General features: G+C 34.1%; 2 protein-coding genes and 1 long non-coding RNA gene across 4 annotated transcripts; 1 reads left to right on the top strand and 2 right to left on the bottom strand.

The window, feature by feature from the left end:
* Positions 1-1358: 1358 nt before the first annotated feature.
* On the top strand, positions 1359-7986 carry LOC149725805 (uncharacterized). The gene is made up of 2 exons (XR_016386417.1): positions 1359-1462; positions 5982-7986. It is a non-coding gene; the product is annotated as an uncharacterized LOC149725805 (long non-coding RNA).
* Positions 3470-6756, bottom strand: LOC149725806 (protein SPO16 homolog). Its single transcript, XM_089891542.1, has 4 exons — positions 6620-6756; positions 5954-6122; positions 5523-5651; positions 3470-4071 (listed from the first exon to the last, which is right to left on the bottom strand). The coding sequence occupies exons 1-4, from the start codon at positions 6695-6697 to the stop codon at positions 3899-3901; spliced, it is 549 nt and encodes a 182-aa protein (XP_089747668.1). The 5' UTR covers positions 6698-6756; the 3' UTR covers positions 3470-3898.
* Positions 7411-15322, bottom strand: LOC149725804 (cyclin-dependent kinase-like 1). Of its 2 annotated transcripts, none has more exons than XM_089891520.1 (9): positions 14975-15322; positions 14560-14681; positions 14116-14188; positions 13513-13603; positions 13071-13271; positions 12642-12724; positions 12324-12380; positions 11385-11534; positions 7411-9324 (listed from the first exon to the last, which is right to left on the bottom strand). In XM_089891520.1, the coding sequence occupies exons 1-9, from the start codon at positions 15140-15142 to the stop codon at positions 9187-9189; spliced, it is 1083 nt and encodes a 360-aa protein (XP_089747646.1). In that variant the 5' UTR covers positions 15143-15322; the 3' UTR covers positions 7411-9186. The 2 variants fall into 2 exon arrangements, with proteins under 2 accessions (XP_089747646.1, XP_089747645.1); XM_089891519.1 differs by having other exon boundaries at positions 11355-11534; positions 14975-15267.
* Between the last annotated feature and the right edge of the window lie 2255 nt (positions 15323-17577).

The raw sequence follows: 17577 nt of genomic DNA, 5'->3' as shown, positions 1-17577 counted from the left end.
TCATAGTCGTAATAACACAGCTGTTCAGTTGTTTACACCTGGTTCCCGCTTTTTATTTTGAATGAAATGTATCGCATTTATTCTTTCATACACCTCGTGCTTACTTACGGGTTACCACGTCTGCACTTTTGTGGGTGATTGTTTTACAGCGACAATTTGGACACTCGTAACAGATTTATCTTAATAGGGGTAACTCTAGTCTAAATCCCAGATTCTATGGCCTCACTATATAGAACCTCACCCATATAGAATAAAATATGCGTATATACAATGTATGGGTAATGTACCAACTCTGGCCTAGATCCCAGGACCCATAGCATGTCACGCTCTAGATAGGACTCCACTCTTACAGAATACCTTAATCAAATCAGACAGTTGGGCCAGAGCATCTGATAGGATTATGTTCGACACAGCTAACGTGAATTACATGTTAGCTGCCTAACATTGACAACTATATACAAAACAGTGAAACCACGAATAAATGAACTATACTAACTTGTTACGCTTCAGATCGAATACGTTTCAGCCAGAGTCGGATTTCTAAAACCAGAGCTTTCGTAACTATACGTTAAATCAGAAAATGAATGAATGTAACGTATTTTTTTATTCTCGTATGGCGGGGCAACGACAGCCGTTATAACACGGGTGTTCTGTTTCATACACCTCGCGCCCGTTTACGAGTTAAACGACGAATATATAACTTTGCCTTTGCAGGTAAAAATTTATTGTAATCTGGATTTAAAGTGTCTCAAAAACGCTGTTCCAGTAAACTTAAACTACTTTATCAAGCTTTTGAACTAGTTTTTTTGGTTTAAATCCAGTATTTGATTTCATCAGAATTTACACGCGTTTTGATAATGCGAACGAAACGGTTAAAATAAAGCCTGTATTGATAATGTGACACTGCAGCTGTATAGAACTATACCGTTTTATAATTCTACCAAACGAAAATTCACTTGTAAGGAAATTAAATGTTTCTAAAACCAAAAGAACTAATTTTGCATGTAGCTCTTATAAAATAAAATTCCGCAAAAAATCTTTTTGGAGCATTTGTTTAACTTTAACGTTGTAAAAATAGTGGGCGTATAAATTTTACAAAACAACTAAAACAAAATAACACGAATCTGTCAAAAAGAACGTTATATATAGTTTATATATTATGTATAGTAGGGTGGGGGAAGACGGAACACCTTTAGCACATAACATCCAAATATCCTGATCGTGTTTTAAACAATTAATAATCTATGAAAGTCGTGAGGATAGGGTTTTATAATTCTTTGAATGTTCTTTGTTTACTACCAAATGGGACGAAAATAGAATGAAAATATGTCCCATGTTTCCCCACCCTACTATATACAAATCCAACAGATTTGACTTCATGTATTATAATGCGTGATAGCATCCGACAATGACCCGTATCTCTGTAATAAGTCTCTGCATCTTGAAAAGGAAGCTAGTTAAGGTAATTATAACTCACTATATATGCAAACTAATGAAATGTAACTTGGGATATAAAATCGATTAAAAATACAAAAGAATCCTTTCAGAAATCGCTCGCTTTTTGTCAGGCGTATAATTTAAATTACAGAAAGTTACAGTTGTAACATAAGGCCTAACTGCAAATATGTCATTCATAAAATGTTATATTTCTATAGTAGGCTGGGAAATGGGACATCTGTTCATTCTATTTTCTCGTCGCATTTTGTTGTAACTTAAAAAAATCAAAGAATTATAAAATCGTATTTTCACGACTCCCATAGACCGTTGTTAATTGTTTAAAACACGATTAGGATATTTGGATATTATGTGCTAAAGGTGTCCGTTTGCCCCACCCTACTATAGCATAGTTTTATACTGATTGTAGTGTCTGTGACCTTGCAGGTTTTGAATGCGCGTTTGTGTCCTTGGGCAAGACATTTCACGGCAATTTCTCCAACCCAGTGGTCAAAATAGGGTTGTTTAAATTCTGCCATACATAAACAAAAAAATAAGCACTCACAAGTTACATATGTGGTAACACGTAAGCAGGCACGAGGTGTTTGAAACGGAACACGCGTGTTATAACAACGTCGCTGCCCAACCACGCGAGTATACATCCGTTTCAAAAAAACTGTTAACTTCCTAAATCGTATACTATTGTACTGTGGGGTACGATTAATTCCGTTATCACATAATATCTCACGTTTCCGGATAGTTTTTTAGCAATTAACAACGCTCTTTTAAAGTCATAAAGATATGATTATAGAATTCTGTAAATATTCTTTGCTTACTACCAAATGGGACGATAAAACAGAATGAAAACAACAGACCATCTTACATAAAACTACTACATAAGACCAAATACACTAAGTTACATAGATACAGCGATACGAGTACAAGCAGGTACAAAAATATACTCCAGACATAAAACAACATAAGCTCAGGCTTAAATCTAAACGCGCAATAATCAGTGTCTGAGTTCAGATTATCAGTCAATAACAACGCATTCGAGTTTCAAGTCAAAACACAGCTGCTGTTGAAGACTTAAAAAAATCAACATATATAACATAGACGCGTCTAGCGTATATAGCAACTTCTGTAAGACATATTTTACTATAAACATAGCAGTTACCAAGCTAAAGCAATCACATATAGTTACATTCATTTGTTACTTACTATTGCTTTTAAAAACTAATATTTTTTACCTTTATACATTATACACTATATATACAGTGTATTTTTAATATAATACAACCTCTCGCTAAAAAGCGCTGCCCAATTCTATTAAAAAGCCGAATTCAAACTTAACTGAATGGCCTACTTTTAGTACATACTACATACTGCTTCTACTGTTCTAACGCCATATCAAGACTACTGCAGCTGAAACAAGCGTCTGCGACCTCAGGCGAAAAAGCGCCTTGCGAAGAGAGCCTGGCAAAAAGCGACTTGCAAAAAGCGACTTGATAAAACGCGCCTTAAATAAAAAAGCGCTTTAAATAAAAAAGCGCGGCGCGAATTCTTGATTAGTTTTACGAGCTGGAGCCTAAAAGCGCCGACGTGTTTCTGCTTTTAAAATCAACATGTAGCGTTTATTAAAACACCTATATTCATATATTTTCATTCTCTTTTATCGTCCCATTTGGTAGTATTTTACAGACTTATATAACCGTATCCTGGCGGCTTTAGAAAAGCGTTGTTATAGTTGTTAAAAACACGATTATAAAATCTTGAATATTATGTGCTAAAGTATCTTATCTTATGCCAAAGTACTATATATACGAATACATTCAAGCCTAAGTAAAAGCGCTGAGCTGCCATATTCAATATCCTGGCACATCTTCAATTTGGGATCGATTTTCGCCGGTAATTTTCTGAAAAGAATTAAATGAACTATAAGCGGAAAACATCTGCCTGTTTTCTTTCACTGTTTATCCTTGTCTGTATGGGTGTATACCTGTTTAAAAAGGCTTTTATGTAAAATTTAACTGCGTGACCGCATAAATGGATTTAATAAGTTATCCAAATATGCTGGCGTCGTATTTTGAAGCTGGAATATTATGAATTAAATATGGAATACACTGGCAAACGCCAGACATAACACGTAACCTAAATTACGCTAGGCAAAAAAATGTTTTATGAATGAATGAATGTATAACTTATCTATTTTCCCGTGACGGGGCAACGACAGTCGTTATAACTGTATTGTTTTTATACACCTCGTATGTAACTTTGTAGATGATTATGTTTTGAATATATAGCTGAAAATTAATAAAAATCCATAAGGGACCACTTGGTTGGAGCAATTGCTATTAAGTGTCTTGCCCAAGGCCAAGTACACATACGGCCTTATTAATAGCAGCGTCAAGCCTCGAATCCGTAACTGATGGGTTAGGATTTAACCACTGTGATTTTTTAGTTATTATAAGTAACAAAGGATATTGTCTTCGCTGAGTCCTGATTGGCTTAGAGCTTGACACGCCTGTTCAAATGTGATCCCATTATTGGATGTTGCCGAACGCAGTCGTTCTGCAACCTCGTTCGCGAACTTTCTGTTAAACTGTCTGGCAACACTGCAAATGACGTCAGCACAATCTGGGAAGTTTAAAATTAATATTTTTTATCCGGAAACACTAAAAGTAGGAAAACAGTAGGGTATATATATAGTAGGGTGTCCAAACATCCGGATCGCGTTTTAAACAATTAACAACGGTCTATGGGAGATTCTTATAATTTTCTTTGTTCACTACCAAATGGGACGAGAAAATAGAGTTAAAAGGTGTCCTATCTCCCCCCACCCACTATATATACATTAACTGATCGGAGGAAAATACAGACAAAAGGATTAACAATATAATAGCGATGTATACACGCTAACACACACGTCTTTTTAGAGCCTTTTCTACAGGTCAAATCATTTTAATGCATTTCTAAGTCTAGAGCTCACACATATTTGCATATTGAATAGTTTTGTTAATTTTAAATGCAAAAATGCATGTTGAATAATTGATAAACAGATCAATGTAACCAAGTGTTGTGTTTCTGATTAATTTTACACAAGTTTTTCCTAAATTAATTCACTTCAACTATAGTTATAATTCACCATGAGTTTACTATATTTTGAACTCATAGTTTTCCATAAATAGATTTTATTTGTAGCGTGTTTTAACGACTGTCTTTCTGCGGTAAGTTCGTTTCTCTTCGTTCATTTATTTAATATATTCTTAGTTATCGTATTCGAAGGTATAAAAAATATTATTATTTGTAGTAGGTTGGGGTAATATGGTCCGTGTTTTGATTCTCTTTTCTTGTCCCATTTGGTAGCAAACAAAGTTTATTTACAGAATTATATAACCGTATTATCACGACTCTATAGAGCGTTGTTAATTAGTATAACACGATTAGGAAATATGGGATATTATGTCCTAACAGTATTCATCGTACGGTAAAAGGCTAAAAGCAGTCTTGGAAAAAACTACAGGAAAATTCGTCTTTTGTCCACGACCACAAAAATACGACACCAAGAGCGGTCGCCTGTTGCTATACTAAGCCTATAAATTAAATGATCCAGTTACACTTAAATGAAATTTTGAAAACGAATTTCGGTTTTAAATTTTGAGTGCCGGTGCAATTACTACGTTAAAACAGTATGCGCACTCAGAAGAAGAAGTTAAAGAAGAATGAATGTATTGGTTTTACTCTCGCATGGCAGGGCAAATAGGGTACGAGGTGTATGAAACAGAACATCCGTGTTATAGCTTAAAAACGACTATCGTTGTCCCGCCACGCGAGGGTAAACAAATTACATTTATTCATTCATACTGTTCCGATTTTCTATCTAAAATATTTATTTGATAGCGGTTTTTAAAACACCTTGTAGAGAGGTGTTGTTATTTTTACAGTTTCAGAACCTACCACTAAATGCGTCGTGTAGATGTAAATGGATCAAAAGCATGTTTAATTCACGCGGTGGGACTCGAACCCGTAATTCGATTATTTGTAAGCGGTATTCGATCTAATTAGTATTTGAAATAAAGTCCACTCACTTTTGTGACTTAATGCAGCTAATACAGTTGTTCTGTCCTCCATAAAATGTTCTTGTAAAAGCTGGTGGGCTTTTATCTCAGTTTCGCTAAATTGCTGACTCAGCAGAATGACGTAGGCATGTCTGTGTCCTGTAGAGAATAAATGAATGAATGTAACTTGTTTATTCTCGTGTGGTGGGGCAACGACGGTCGTTATAACACGGGTGTTCCATTTCATACACCTCGTGCCTGTTTATATTTTTTAATGATTTTTTTAATATATGGCTAAGAATTCAGACCCTATTAGTGACCACTGGGTTAGAGCTACGCACACGCACTAGCTGCGTCAGACCGCGTATTCGTAACTTCTGGGATAGAGACAATTTTACAGGCAGAACCCGTTGCCGTATTTTAAAAGTTTAATCTGTTTAAATTATTATAAATAATAATACCTGAAGAAAACTTTCGTATTTTTGATAGAAGCGCTTCGTCGAGAGATTCGGTGACGTCAGCTGCTTCCGCTCGACAGGACATGACGTCACGAACGGGAAGGAGAAAAAAGGCGACGGCAGAAGTTGGAATAATGACCGAGTTTTCGAATGTCGCAGAACTTAAGCGAATCTGACGCAAAAAAGGAAATATAGATACGGTTATATAACTTTTTTTGAAAGACCAGGTAGCGATAACGGCAGCGCTCTGGCTTACATCCAGTTCTGCTTGTAGTAAGGTGTGAAAAGATGTTTATTTCTGTCTATTTTCTCGTCCCATTTGGTAGTAAACAAAGAACATTCAAAGAATTATAAAACCGTATCATCACGACTCCCATAGACCGTTATTTGTTTAAAACACGATCAGGATATTTGGATATTATGTGCCCCATCTTCCCCCACCCTACCCTATACTACGTAAAAGATGAACTCATTTAACTTAAAGTCTAACATAACGCCATTCCAATTACTTGAAATATTTATCGAGCTACCGTTAAACGGCTCTGGCCAAAATCCAGGTTGTATTACGTCACAGTTTCTGACGTGCGTCTAATTGTTCAACGTCATAGCGCATAATATATCAGCCAGCGCTTAAACATATCGACGTAAAACGGACTTATATCGACTTACCTTAAATTTTAAAGCAACAAGATTTTGCACAATAGGGTTGCCTTGTAGAGATTCGTTCACAATAGCAGGGCAGTCCATTTTATAAGTTACAAACGCAGTTAAAATTCACTATTTTTAACCTGCGTGTAACATTTTTGGGTAAATCCCCGTAAATGTCGGCAAAAGACAAGCATTTATGTGTAATGGTCCAACTCTGGCCTTAATCTCAGGTGTTTTGACGGGCCTCGCCGTGGGATCTCATTCATATAGGAAAAAGGCAAGCATTTAACTTGTATACTCGTTTAGTCTACTGTTTGTATACATAACTGCATAGCCTAATAGTCTGCTGCACATTATAAATTTTAAAAAATACGATACCACATAATGGGTAATACTTTATATAATCAGCACAATAGCCCTTTCTAAACGCCTATTCTGAAAACGACACTGAAAAAAGCAAATACCAACAAGTTAACAACTTATTTAAACACCTACTTCTACAAGGCCAAATACAAAATGAAGCAAATCACAAAATAGGTAATTTTTTGTAGCTTAGCTTCATTGTAATTCAAGCTGTTTGTTTATTTTTATATATTTAATGGGGGGAAAATATATTTACAATTTTTTATTTTATATATTTGAAAAATTAAGACATTTTTTTCTAAAAACAGTTGTATTATAACTATTAGTTAGTAAAACAGTTGTATTATAACTATTAGTTTTCTGCCATTAAAGCAAAAAATATGCTATTTGCCAAGCTAAAAAGACCAAAATGACATTTCTTGCTAAAGTAAGATGTTTAAAACCTCAAATCGTGCAAATATATTTTATTTGAAATGATTAGACACTACAGTTGCCTAATACATAGATGATGTGTGAAATAAAATACTAAATTAATAAAGTGAGTAGTGCCTAATCAGTGTAAACGTGAAAAAATCTCAAATAAAATAAATGAGAATCACACCCGGGAAAAGCAAAGAAACACTTATACTGTATGCTCTATTTACAGCAATAAATACCTGCGTTTAAAAGTATTTTTTCGCTATTTTAAGGCCACAGGTTTGTAATTTGTACATAACTTAAAAGTTGATTTATATAAAATAAAAGTTATCTAAATGTTCATGGATGTTTTATGCTTGCCATTTAGTATGCAGATGCATACTTGGATTGTAGTTGTGTGCGCGCTGCTTAAAAAAATACAAAATACCACACTGTTATGATAACTATATACAACATCATACAGTGCAGTGAAATTAGCTCTGTGCAAATTTTGTCACGATTGTCAAATGATATACAACAACATAATGGTGATTATTTTTACATAATGGATGTCACATAATGTGAATAGCATCTCCCATGTTTTACAAAGAAGCAAAAATGAATGTCCACTGCCAAAAGTATGGTTGTGTAGGTTTTAAATACATGAGTTTTATGTAATGTCTAAACCAGTAAGTTATTTTATGTAAAAAATCAATTTAACTTGATTAATCCTCGAGTGGCGGAGCAATTATAGCTGTTATAACATGGGTGTTTTGTTTATACAGCTCGTGCCAGCTTGAGAGTTACCACGTATGTAACTTTTTAACTAAATAAATATTATTTCATGTAATTTCCAAAAAAGTCATTTATGTAATATCTGATAAAGCCTCTTGTACAGACCGAAAATGATGCCACTAACCACTTTAGACAATGAACACATTAGCACTGCTATTGTAAAACATGGGAATCGTGGAACATGAAGTACTAAACTGATGCTACCTTGAACTGTACACAGGGTTTAAAACATTGCGAAAATAGCCACACTATTGCTGAGCGGCAATAAAAAAGTCGATTTCTGTGGTTGTTTTAGCAGCAATCCAAAAACTTGGACATTAAACTGTTTGGTTATATTAGAATTAATAAGAATTGGCAAGGGCATAGGCGCCAAACTTTTTAAAATCCAGGGAAGGCAGGGATAGTTGGGAGCATATTTCTGTGAAATGAATTTAACTTTTTGGTTATAATGTTTACTGATTAATGTTTTGAAAATTTAGGGTTGGCATGCCCACCTTGCCACCCCAGGTTTGGCGCCTATGGGCAAGCGATATTTTTATATGTGTAGATATATTAAAGGGGTTAAAATGTGAAAAAATTCAACCTGTTTTGGTCCGTTTATGTAGTTACAACTAAAGTCAAAACTATTACATTACTTTCTGTGTGAAAAATTTTGACGATATTTTTAAAAATTTAGACAATTTTTTTAGTTTTTAAATGATTGTGTTTCTGAATAAAGTCCACACCAAATACTGGGGTTTATGACATCATAGACAGGGCAGTTTTAAATGGATTTTGTGAAAAATTAAACTTTTTTCTTGGGGTGGTTATACACACAGTGAAATTAGAACCTGAGCAATTAATTATGCGTCGTAACTTTTGTACGACCGATTGCATACAAGCGTGGAATGTTGGGTGTTGTGGAGGTATCAGGGGAGAATTCCCCATCAATGTTAGATTACAGCCAATTAGCGAGAGTATAAGGGGTGCCATGCCTGCTCTGAGGTAGGATGTAAAAATGGGGTTTGTGGGGTTCTTGGGGGTTACCCATGGGTTCAAATGTTGGGTAAGCGGTGTAGGGGTTGGTATTTGTGGCGGAGCTGTGGGCCGTCTTTCCCATGGCCTTTCTGGTGGTCAGGGGCGGGCGAGGATGAATTTGAGAGGGGGTTGCCTGTCAGTGTGGGAAGAAGGTGCTGCAAAGTGAGAGATTTGGTTAGAAAAAGGCAAAATAAAACTGCACAGGACTTTAGAAAAAGTTAGATTGTAATTCTGTATATATTGAAGTGATAGTCATAGGCATATTATTAGGGGTGCATTACTTTTGAAACAGAAGTGACATCATATGTTTTACCATTTAAATATTATTTCTGCTGCTTTTATGTGTCTATAAAAACAAGCAGAATTAAAATATTGCATTCACCACATTAACTTTGACAACTATGTGTGTAATGGCATTGGACCAATGTCACCCCTTTTTAATAAAAATTAAAAATAGAGACACCATTATGGTATGGTTTTAGCTAAGCAGAAATTTTCAAAATGAAATAAAATTAAATAACAACAGAATACATTACGTTGCAACAATAGCATTCAAGAAGAACAAACCACAAAACAAATAAAACAAACAGAGCTAAGAAAAACAACAAAACAAAACCCAAAGGGCAAGCGAGTCCAACCTTTTCAAACTAGTGCTTTGGTTAAGTCCCAGCTTTTACCACCAAGTCTATAGGGAATGGTTACTTAACCAAATATAATGAAATAGAATGTTGTACATGCCAATTTAAATATGAACGTTTCAATGGAATTTTTCGGAAAGTATTAATATTTTATAGAAATATTTGCTTCTGTAGATGGGAACTTGTTTTTTTTGCGGGTTTTTATAACAGCATTCAGCCTGTTTTTGTTGTGGCTTTTTTATAGCAACTTATCACGTTTTTACACGGCATGTTATGGCAGCTTTTATCTTGTTTTTGCGGCATTTTTTTATAAAATTCAATAAAAAATGCGCTTTTTACATATCTTTTCCTATATGGTAAATAACAGTAGTTTAGGACCCTACTTAAAAAGTCACTTGTATTTTCTGAAGTGGCTGAAATGACCACTTAAAATGGACAGGGTGTCCTAATACCAAACCTCAAGCCTATACTGTTAGTCTACAATAACAGGGACTTATCAGTTTGGACAGTACTTCTTTATATGATGGTTCAAGGGCTTTAATATATACGCAGAGGCCACAAAATACCATTGAAACGTGGATGAGTAGGTTTTTGTTTACAGGAGTTTACTTGGTAACTTAGCACTGTATTTGGCACCAGTTGAAAACTAATGCCGTAACTTTGAAACACATTTCATATCCAGTGTCATTTTTCAGTCAATTCTATCTAATTATTTTTTTGAATTATTTTTTTAACAAAGTATTTTGCATAAACTTTAAATGAATTTCTATAACCAATGTCATTTTGCTATCAATTTTGCCTAATAAATGTTTTGAAGTCATTTAGTTTTAAATAAACAGGTTTTAATTATCCTATTTAAAAGTTAAATTAAACAATTTTTATCAACTAATTATAAAAGAAAAAATACAAAAACCCTTGTTTTATCTTGATTTGATTAGGTTTTAGACAATACTAAATAATTTTACTTACAAAACCGTGTTTATTTATTTAATTCAGCAAAATCTCAGTTTCACAGGCCTTAAAAAAGTCGTAAATTTCTTTCAATTTTGAACACAAGAATTCCAAAGTATGTAAAGTTTACAGTTGGGAGGAAAGGATTAAAGCAAATAACTCAACACACAAAACAAACTTGCCTTCCCAGACTCACTCTCAGTAGCTAGGGCCAATTGTGACATCACAATTGGTATTGTGTGCAAAGCAAACTGGCTTGAATTAATCTTCATATGGCAGAATACTCAACGCTCATTGAAAATAAGCAGAGTCAAATAAAACTAAGATATTAATCTCACTTATCCTTTGATCTTGACAAAGAAGTGTTATTAAACTTTTTGGTCTTGCGCAATAAAGTTTTTGTTTAAGCAGCCAATTTATAGGTTTTAGGCGGTTATTTTTAACAACTTTTCCAGGAACAAAAACTGTTTTGTAGCAATTCTGTTTACATTGTTCACTTAAAATCATACTAATTACTAAGTCTAAAAACACCCTAAATATTTAGGTTAAGAATCACTATAGCAAAATATCACAAAGTTAGTGCACAGCAAACTCACTGGGAACAGAGAATGGTTGGATTTTGTTACCGCGTGGTTGCGTCTGTTTCGTCTCCTATGAGGTTTATGGTGGTGGTGGTGCTGTTGTTCCTTTACTTCTTCACGGAATGTGTCAAAGTACCCGTGCTCTAATAACTCATCGCATGGAGAGCGAGCACTGGGATCCATTTGGAGGCAAGCCTGGGAGGATGGGGGTTACATTATGCACGCTGTCGAGGTGTTTAAAGCGTGTATTTGTATTATTAAAGATGCTAGAAACAAATGGTGTATTCAAACACCTCATGCTCACTGTCATGTTATAACATGGGTGTCTTCTTATACATCAGACACACATGGTGTATTCATACACCTCATGCTCACTGTCGAGTTATAACATGGGTGTCTTCTTATACACCAGTCACCAGACACACACTTTTAAGTTTTATACAGGAAGTATTAATACACCTATTACCCACTATTAATTTTTACTACACGAGCCAAAAGCATTCCTAATATAAAATGCTTTATGATCAAACAAAAATGTCTGCTATATTTAGAAAACGCCTACGTGGCGCTGGCTCATTATAATCTCAGTTTATTTGGTTTCTAAAGGTGAACATGAGTTTGTGTACCAAGTATACAAAACACAGGCTGTCATTTCATTGTGACAGATGTGTCTTGCTGCCACGCTACTTACGTAACAAAGATGAAATAAATGGATACTTGAAATATGACCTTAAAAAAAATGATACCATAGATAATAATGTATTGTATGGATACCGTTAGCACATAATATTCCATATTTTATAAATGTGTTTTTAAAATTAACAACGCTCTTTAAGAGTCGTAAAGATACGGTTATATAATTCTGTAAATAGTCTAGGTTTACTACCAAATGGGACGATAAAAGAGAATAAAAACAGTGACTATCGTACCCGAACCTACTATATATGAATGCTAATAAGTTAAATAGTTTTTTTTTTCATTTACCTTCATGTAACTAAGAGCTTGTGTGTTAATGCCTGGATATCTCATTTCTAATGGTTCCTGTGGGAAAAGGTCCAATTATACCTCATGCTTACTGTCAAGCAATTATGTGGATATAGGTTACTTAAATTAAACAATACATTTATATAAAAATTAAAAACCTTAAAAAAATAAAAAAATATTCAACAAAAAAAGACAGGTGTATGAAACATAACTCCCATGTTATAATAGCTGTCATTGCCCCGCCACACAAGAATAAAAGTTACATTCATCCAAAATCAATGTACAGGGTACAGCATAAGCATTATATACAAGACTTACCCTTGAATCAGGTTCAGGAATGGTAAGTCCATGAAAGAATTGGTTGGTGCTAAATATTTGTTTGTGACGAGGAATCAAATCCCCTGTTAACGACATATTACTGTTAATAATGTTGGAGTGATGGAATATTTTCAATTATTTTTAGGAAAAACTTTAACAAAAACAAATGACAAGGATTCTGGATTTAATGCTCGATATTAACACTGATAGACGTATGTGCCCTGGGTCAAGACTTTTAACAGACATTGCTCCAACCCGTAATGAACCAATTCTTGTACAAATCCCAGTACCCATGGCTTGCTGTAGAACTTCGCCCATATAAAATAAAATGCACGTATACAATGTTGAGGTAATGGCTAAACTCTGGCTAAAATCTCTAGCCCATAGCATATCACGTTTTAGAACTTCACCCAAACAACAACAACTTACCTAAAGTTCTTTGTATTAAATACAACTGGTCCACATCTGATTTCCCCGGCCATAATGCCTGTCCGCACAACAACTCGGCAAATACGCAACCTATTGCCCACACATCCACTGGAGGGCCATACTGAGTGTCCCCGACGAGGAGCTCAGGTGCTCTGTACCACCTAGTGGCCACATAGTCAGTGTAATCGTCGCCAGGACCAGCTACAATAGAAATATAACCATTTTTGTTTTTTCACTTTTATAGCCTATTAACACCAGTTTACAGACACTTTTGGTTCAATTACATCTTTATTTATTTTAAATGCAACTGGGTAGGAGTAACTTATACAGTAACAAAATACTCAATGTTTGCATTTAAACATAAGCAGCCTAAAAAAACTTTAGATACTGAAATATTTCCTAATAAACATACAGCTAGAGGCATACAGCCATGTTTACTTACTTAAAATTCTTGCAAATCCAAAGTCACACAACTTGATTACACCTTGCTTAGTGATTAATATGTTCTCTGGTTTTACATCACGATGTATACACTGTGCATAAAAAGAAATTTAACTTATTTTATTTTTCCCTGGTATTGAGAGCCAATAACAGTGGTTATAACAGGGTGTTCTGCTTCATACACCTCGTGCCCGCTTACAAGATACCACGTATCGTGACATATGTAACAGATTTAACTTTACATGGCAGAGAAACGACAGTCGTTATAACACGGGTGTTCTGTTTCATACACCTTGTGCCCACTTATGAGTTACCACGTATGTAACTTGTTTATACTCGTGTGGTGGAAAAACAACAGTCGTTATAACCTGGCTGTTTCATACACCTCTTGCCCGCTTACAAGTTGCAGTACTTTTTTAACTTTGTGGGTGATTTTTTTCTATATTACTGAAAATTTAGACAACCTATTAGAGACTACTGAGCTGGAGTATCTGTTAAATATCCTTACTAATATAAATACCTAATGGCTACCAATATATGAAACAGAACACATATAGAATACCCTCACCCACATAGAAAGTGTTAAAAATGAACAGTAACTCACATTATGCTGATGGCAAAAGTGAACAGCTTGAAGAACTTGCCAAACAATACGTTTAACATGATGTTCTGGTACTCTAAATACAAGTAAAAATATAAATTACATTCTGATGTTATTGCTACCAGGTATTATGTATTTTTTTAGAATTGCTCCTTTGTTAAAAATTGACATTTTCCTATTTGTATTTTAAACAATTAACAACGCTATTTAAGAGTTGTGAAGATAGGGTTATAGAATTGTGTAAATAATCTTTGTTTACTACCAAATGTAAGGATAAAAGAGAATAAAAACATGGATTATCTTACCCCAACCTACTATACTAAAAACGCTAAACTACATACAATTAAGATGACACTTTTAATTGACATAAGAAGGTATTGTATTAACTCGAATTGGCTTTATACTATAGTATATACAAATATATATTATAGAAACAGACAGACTTACCCTCTCATGTGTTTGTCCAATTCATTTAAAACTGTATGATCACAATATTCGAACACGAGATGTAATTTGCGTTTTCGACGGAAAACTTCAATCAGGTTCACCAAGTTGTTGTGTTTCAATTGCTGGTATAAAGAAATGGATGTAACTCATTTATTCTCGCATGTTGGAGCAATGAGTTCTAACACTAGTGTTCTGTTCCATACACCTCATGACTCCTTACGAGTTATCATGTATGTAACATTGAGAAATAGTATTTTTTGAGGATTTTTTTGGAGTGTATGACTGCAATTTATATAACCCATAACGCCTACTGTTATATAGTACAGATACAGGTAAACACAATGTATTACACTTGTAGTACTTCATAAATACACCATATATGTGATACACCTCATGCTCACTGTCAAACACCCACCTTTAACATTCTGATTTCCCTCAGCGCGATTTTCTTGATCAGCGGGTCATCTTCTGACTCGACAAATTTTTTGATGGCCACAATTTGTCCCGAGTCACGGTTCCGACATTTAAACACAATGCCATAAGATCCTTCCCCTATCTTACCTATCTTCTCATATTTCTCCATGGTATAAATCAATTACAGAAAAGATAAATCTATAAAAGCCTTGTCATATGTACTGTTGAATATAAAAAATATAAATTTAATAAAAAGTTAACTGATATAGATAAAAGAGATTGTCCTTGTAAGGCGAGCAAAGACAGTCATTAAAAAATAGGTGTTCCGTTTAATACACTGCATACACGCACACAAGTTACTTTTAACCTTTTTTGAAAAAAACAGTAATAGACACATTAAAAACAGATGCTGCATACGCGTTATACCTGCTTACAAGTTATTTTCTAGGTGAATGGTTAGTAGGCCTACACCTACCTTTCTACCTAAAAACTGGGTATTTGCTTTTTGTTGTGTATTAGCATACAGTCATACAGATAACTTAGGTGAATACACCATACTACACGTACAATATACAGGTGTTCAACAAGATTAATACACAGATGCTGCTTTGTTTGGTCACAGACCAGACGTCGACAATGCTATTGTCTCATAAATATCAAGTAACAAAACCTTTAAAGTCTCTCGCCAGTCACCAGTGTTGTCCCTTTAATAAACTGTCTGAAAACATGTCAATACGTCTATATTATAATTGACAAGTTTTTTGAGATTAAAAATTATTTTTAGGGCCATTTTTTTCACTTTTAATATATTTGTTTATTAAAATTTTAAACATATTGGATGGGAAAAAAGTTTTTAACAGCACTTAAATAAATATAATTTAAAGAGACTGCTTGACCTTAATATAAAATTAAAATATTGGGCTACTTTCATAGAAAAGAATTTAGTATTATAATATTGTAAAGAAAACTAAGTATTTAAAAAGCAATATAACATAAATTTTATTTATCTTTTCTAATACAAAAGCTAAGATCAAAATAATTAAAACAACGGTGAAGAGGAGAGAATTAGCAGCAAAACGACAGTCGTTAAAACATGCTAACTGTTTAAACTGATTGCTAAACACTGTGTCTGTGACTATATGTGTGTTGTATCATATTACAGATTCCTAGCTCTATTTAGAACCTAAATGAACTATGTCCCTATGTACGTATTACATTTGTTTAACTTTCAAGCTATAACAAAACAATTTGGATCGTGAGAAAGAAAATATCAAATTTCAAGATATTGTTTTCGAAGATCCAAGGCGCCGAAATTAATTGTTTTTTATTTTATTATTAGAATATTCTGGAACTTGATTTTTTAAATATTTTTAGAACAAAATTTGGAACTAATTTTTAATTCGATTTTTAAAACAGATAGATAATTATAACATTATGTCTTTCTGCAAAGTATAGAAATTGTAACTATGTTGCATTTTTGAGTAAATATTGTACATAAATGAACTACACTGATTTTAAATACTGTTTAAAACATTGTATTTGATTTAATGCACAAAAACAAAGTTCTAACACTCAAACCGACGAAACCGTTAGGAGCAGGACTAAAATACAACACAAACCAAGGTGATCCTAGAGTACATATATTATAGCGGCCATTTTCGATACCTTCTACTTGTGCAACCAACCTAAAATTTGGACACTGTACTAACTAGACCCCAGCGGTACCGATTCTAAAATATAATTGGTTATAAATATAACTGTTAAAAGTTTCAAACTCTTTCAAACTGTGCTGTTGTATGGTTTCTCGCTGCGTGCATTTGAATCGACAAGACTGATCAGGTTTAATAAAAGAATGCTAGAATAAAATGGCGCCTTATTTACCGCAAAGAAACATCTTCATAACGCGATCGACGCCTTTCTCGATTTCTTTATCGACGTCATAAGTGTTTTAGACGGTTGCTAGGTTACGTGACGCTTTAACGCCATTCAGCGGAACTCACGTTAAAATAATTTTTCGTTTTCGAATAGGGGAGTGTTTTAACCGACTATAAGAACTGAAGTGAATGCGTTGAGGAATGAACTGGTTATCATATACCGTTTTCACACAGGAGTGTGACTTGGTTTAATGGGATAATAAAACTTAGGGAGAAAAGATTAGCTCGTAGAATAAATGTCTGATGAATACTGATTTATACTGCTTTAAAAAGTCTTTTAATCTTAAAACAAAAACCAAACAATATATACGTGCTGCAAATTCGATTAAAGTGGCAAAAATATTATTGTTTTAAATAAAACGGTTTCGTTTTTCTTTTAGAACAGCAAAACTTTACTTCAAAAGGGTTTTAAAATCTTTTTTTAACTTCTCTTTTAAGTAAACAAAGCGTGGCCCGCAGACTAGTTACACACTGTTTTGAACACGCTGTGGGGTAAAGTTGGAAACAGCGTTGTTTAGGTGGGAGTTTATAACTTAGCAGTGGTCGGCCTGTTAATAAAGCTTGTGATGTGCCAAAGAGACAGCGTCTTCCAAGGTGGATTCTTTGGAAATTAGTCTGGATTTATGTCAGAAAAAGGCAAATAAACCTTAAAGGCGTTAACGGTCTAAGA

This window comes from Ciona robusta, chromosome 13 (assembly GCF_009617815.1).
Source record: "Ciona robusta chromosome 13, ASM961781v2".
Classification (NCBI taxonomy): domain Eukaryota; kingdom Metazoa; phylum Chordata; class Ascidiacea; order Phlebobranchia; family Cionidae; genus Ciona; species Ciona robusta.
This window is presented reverse-complemented; position numbering and strand designations above follow the sequence as displayed.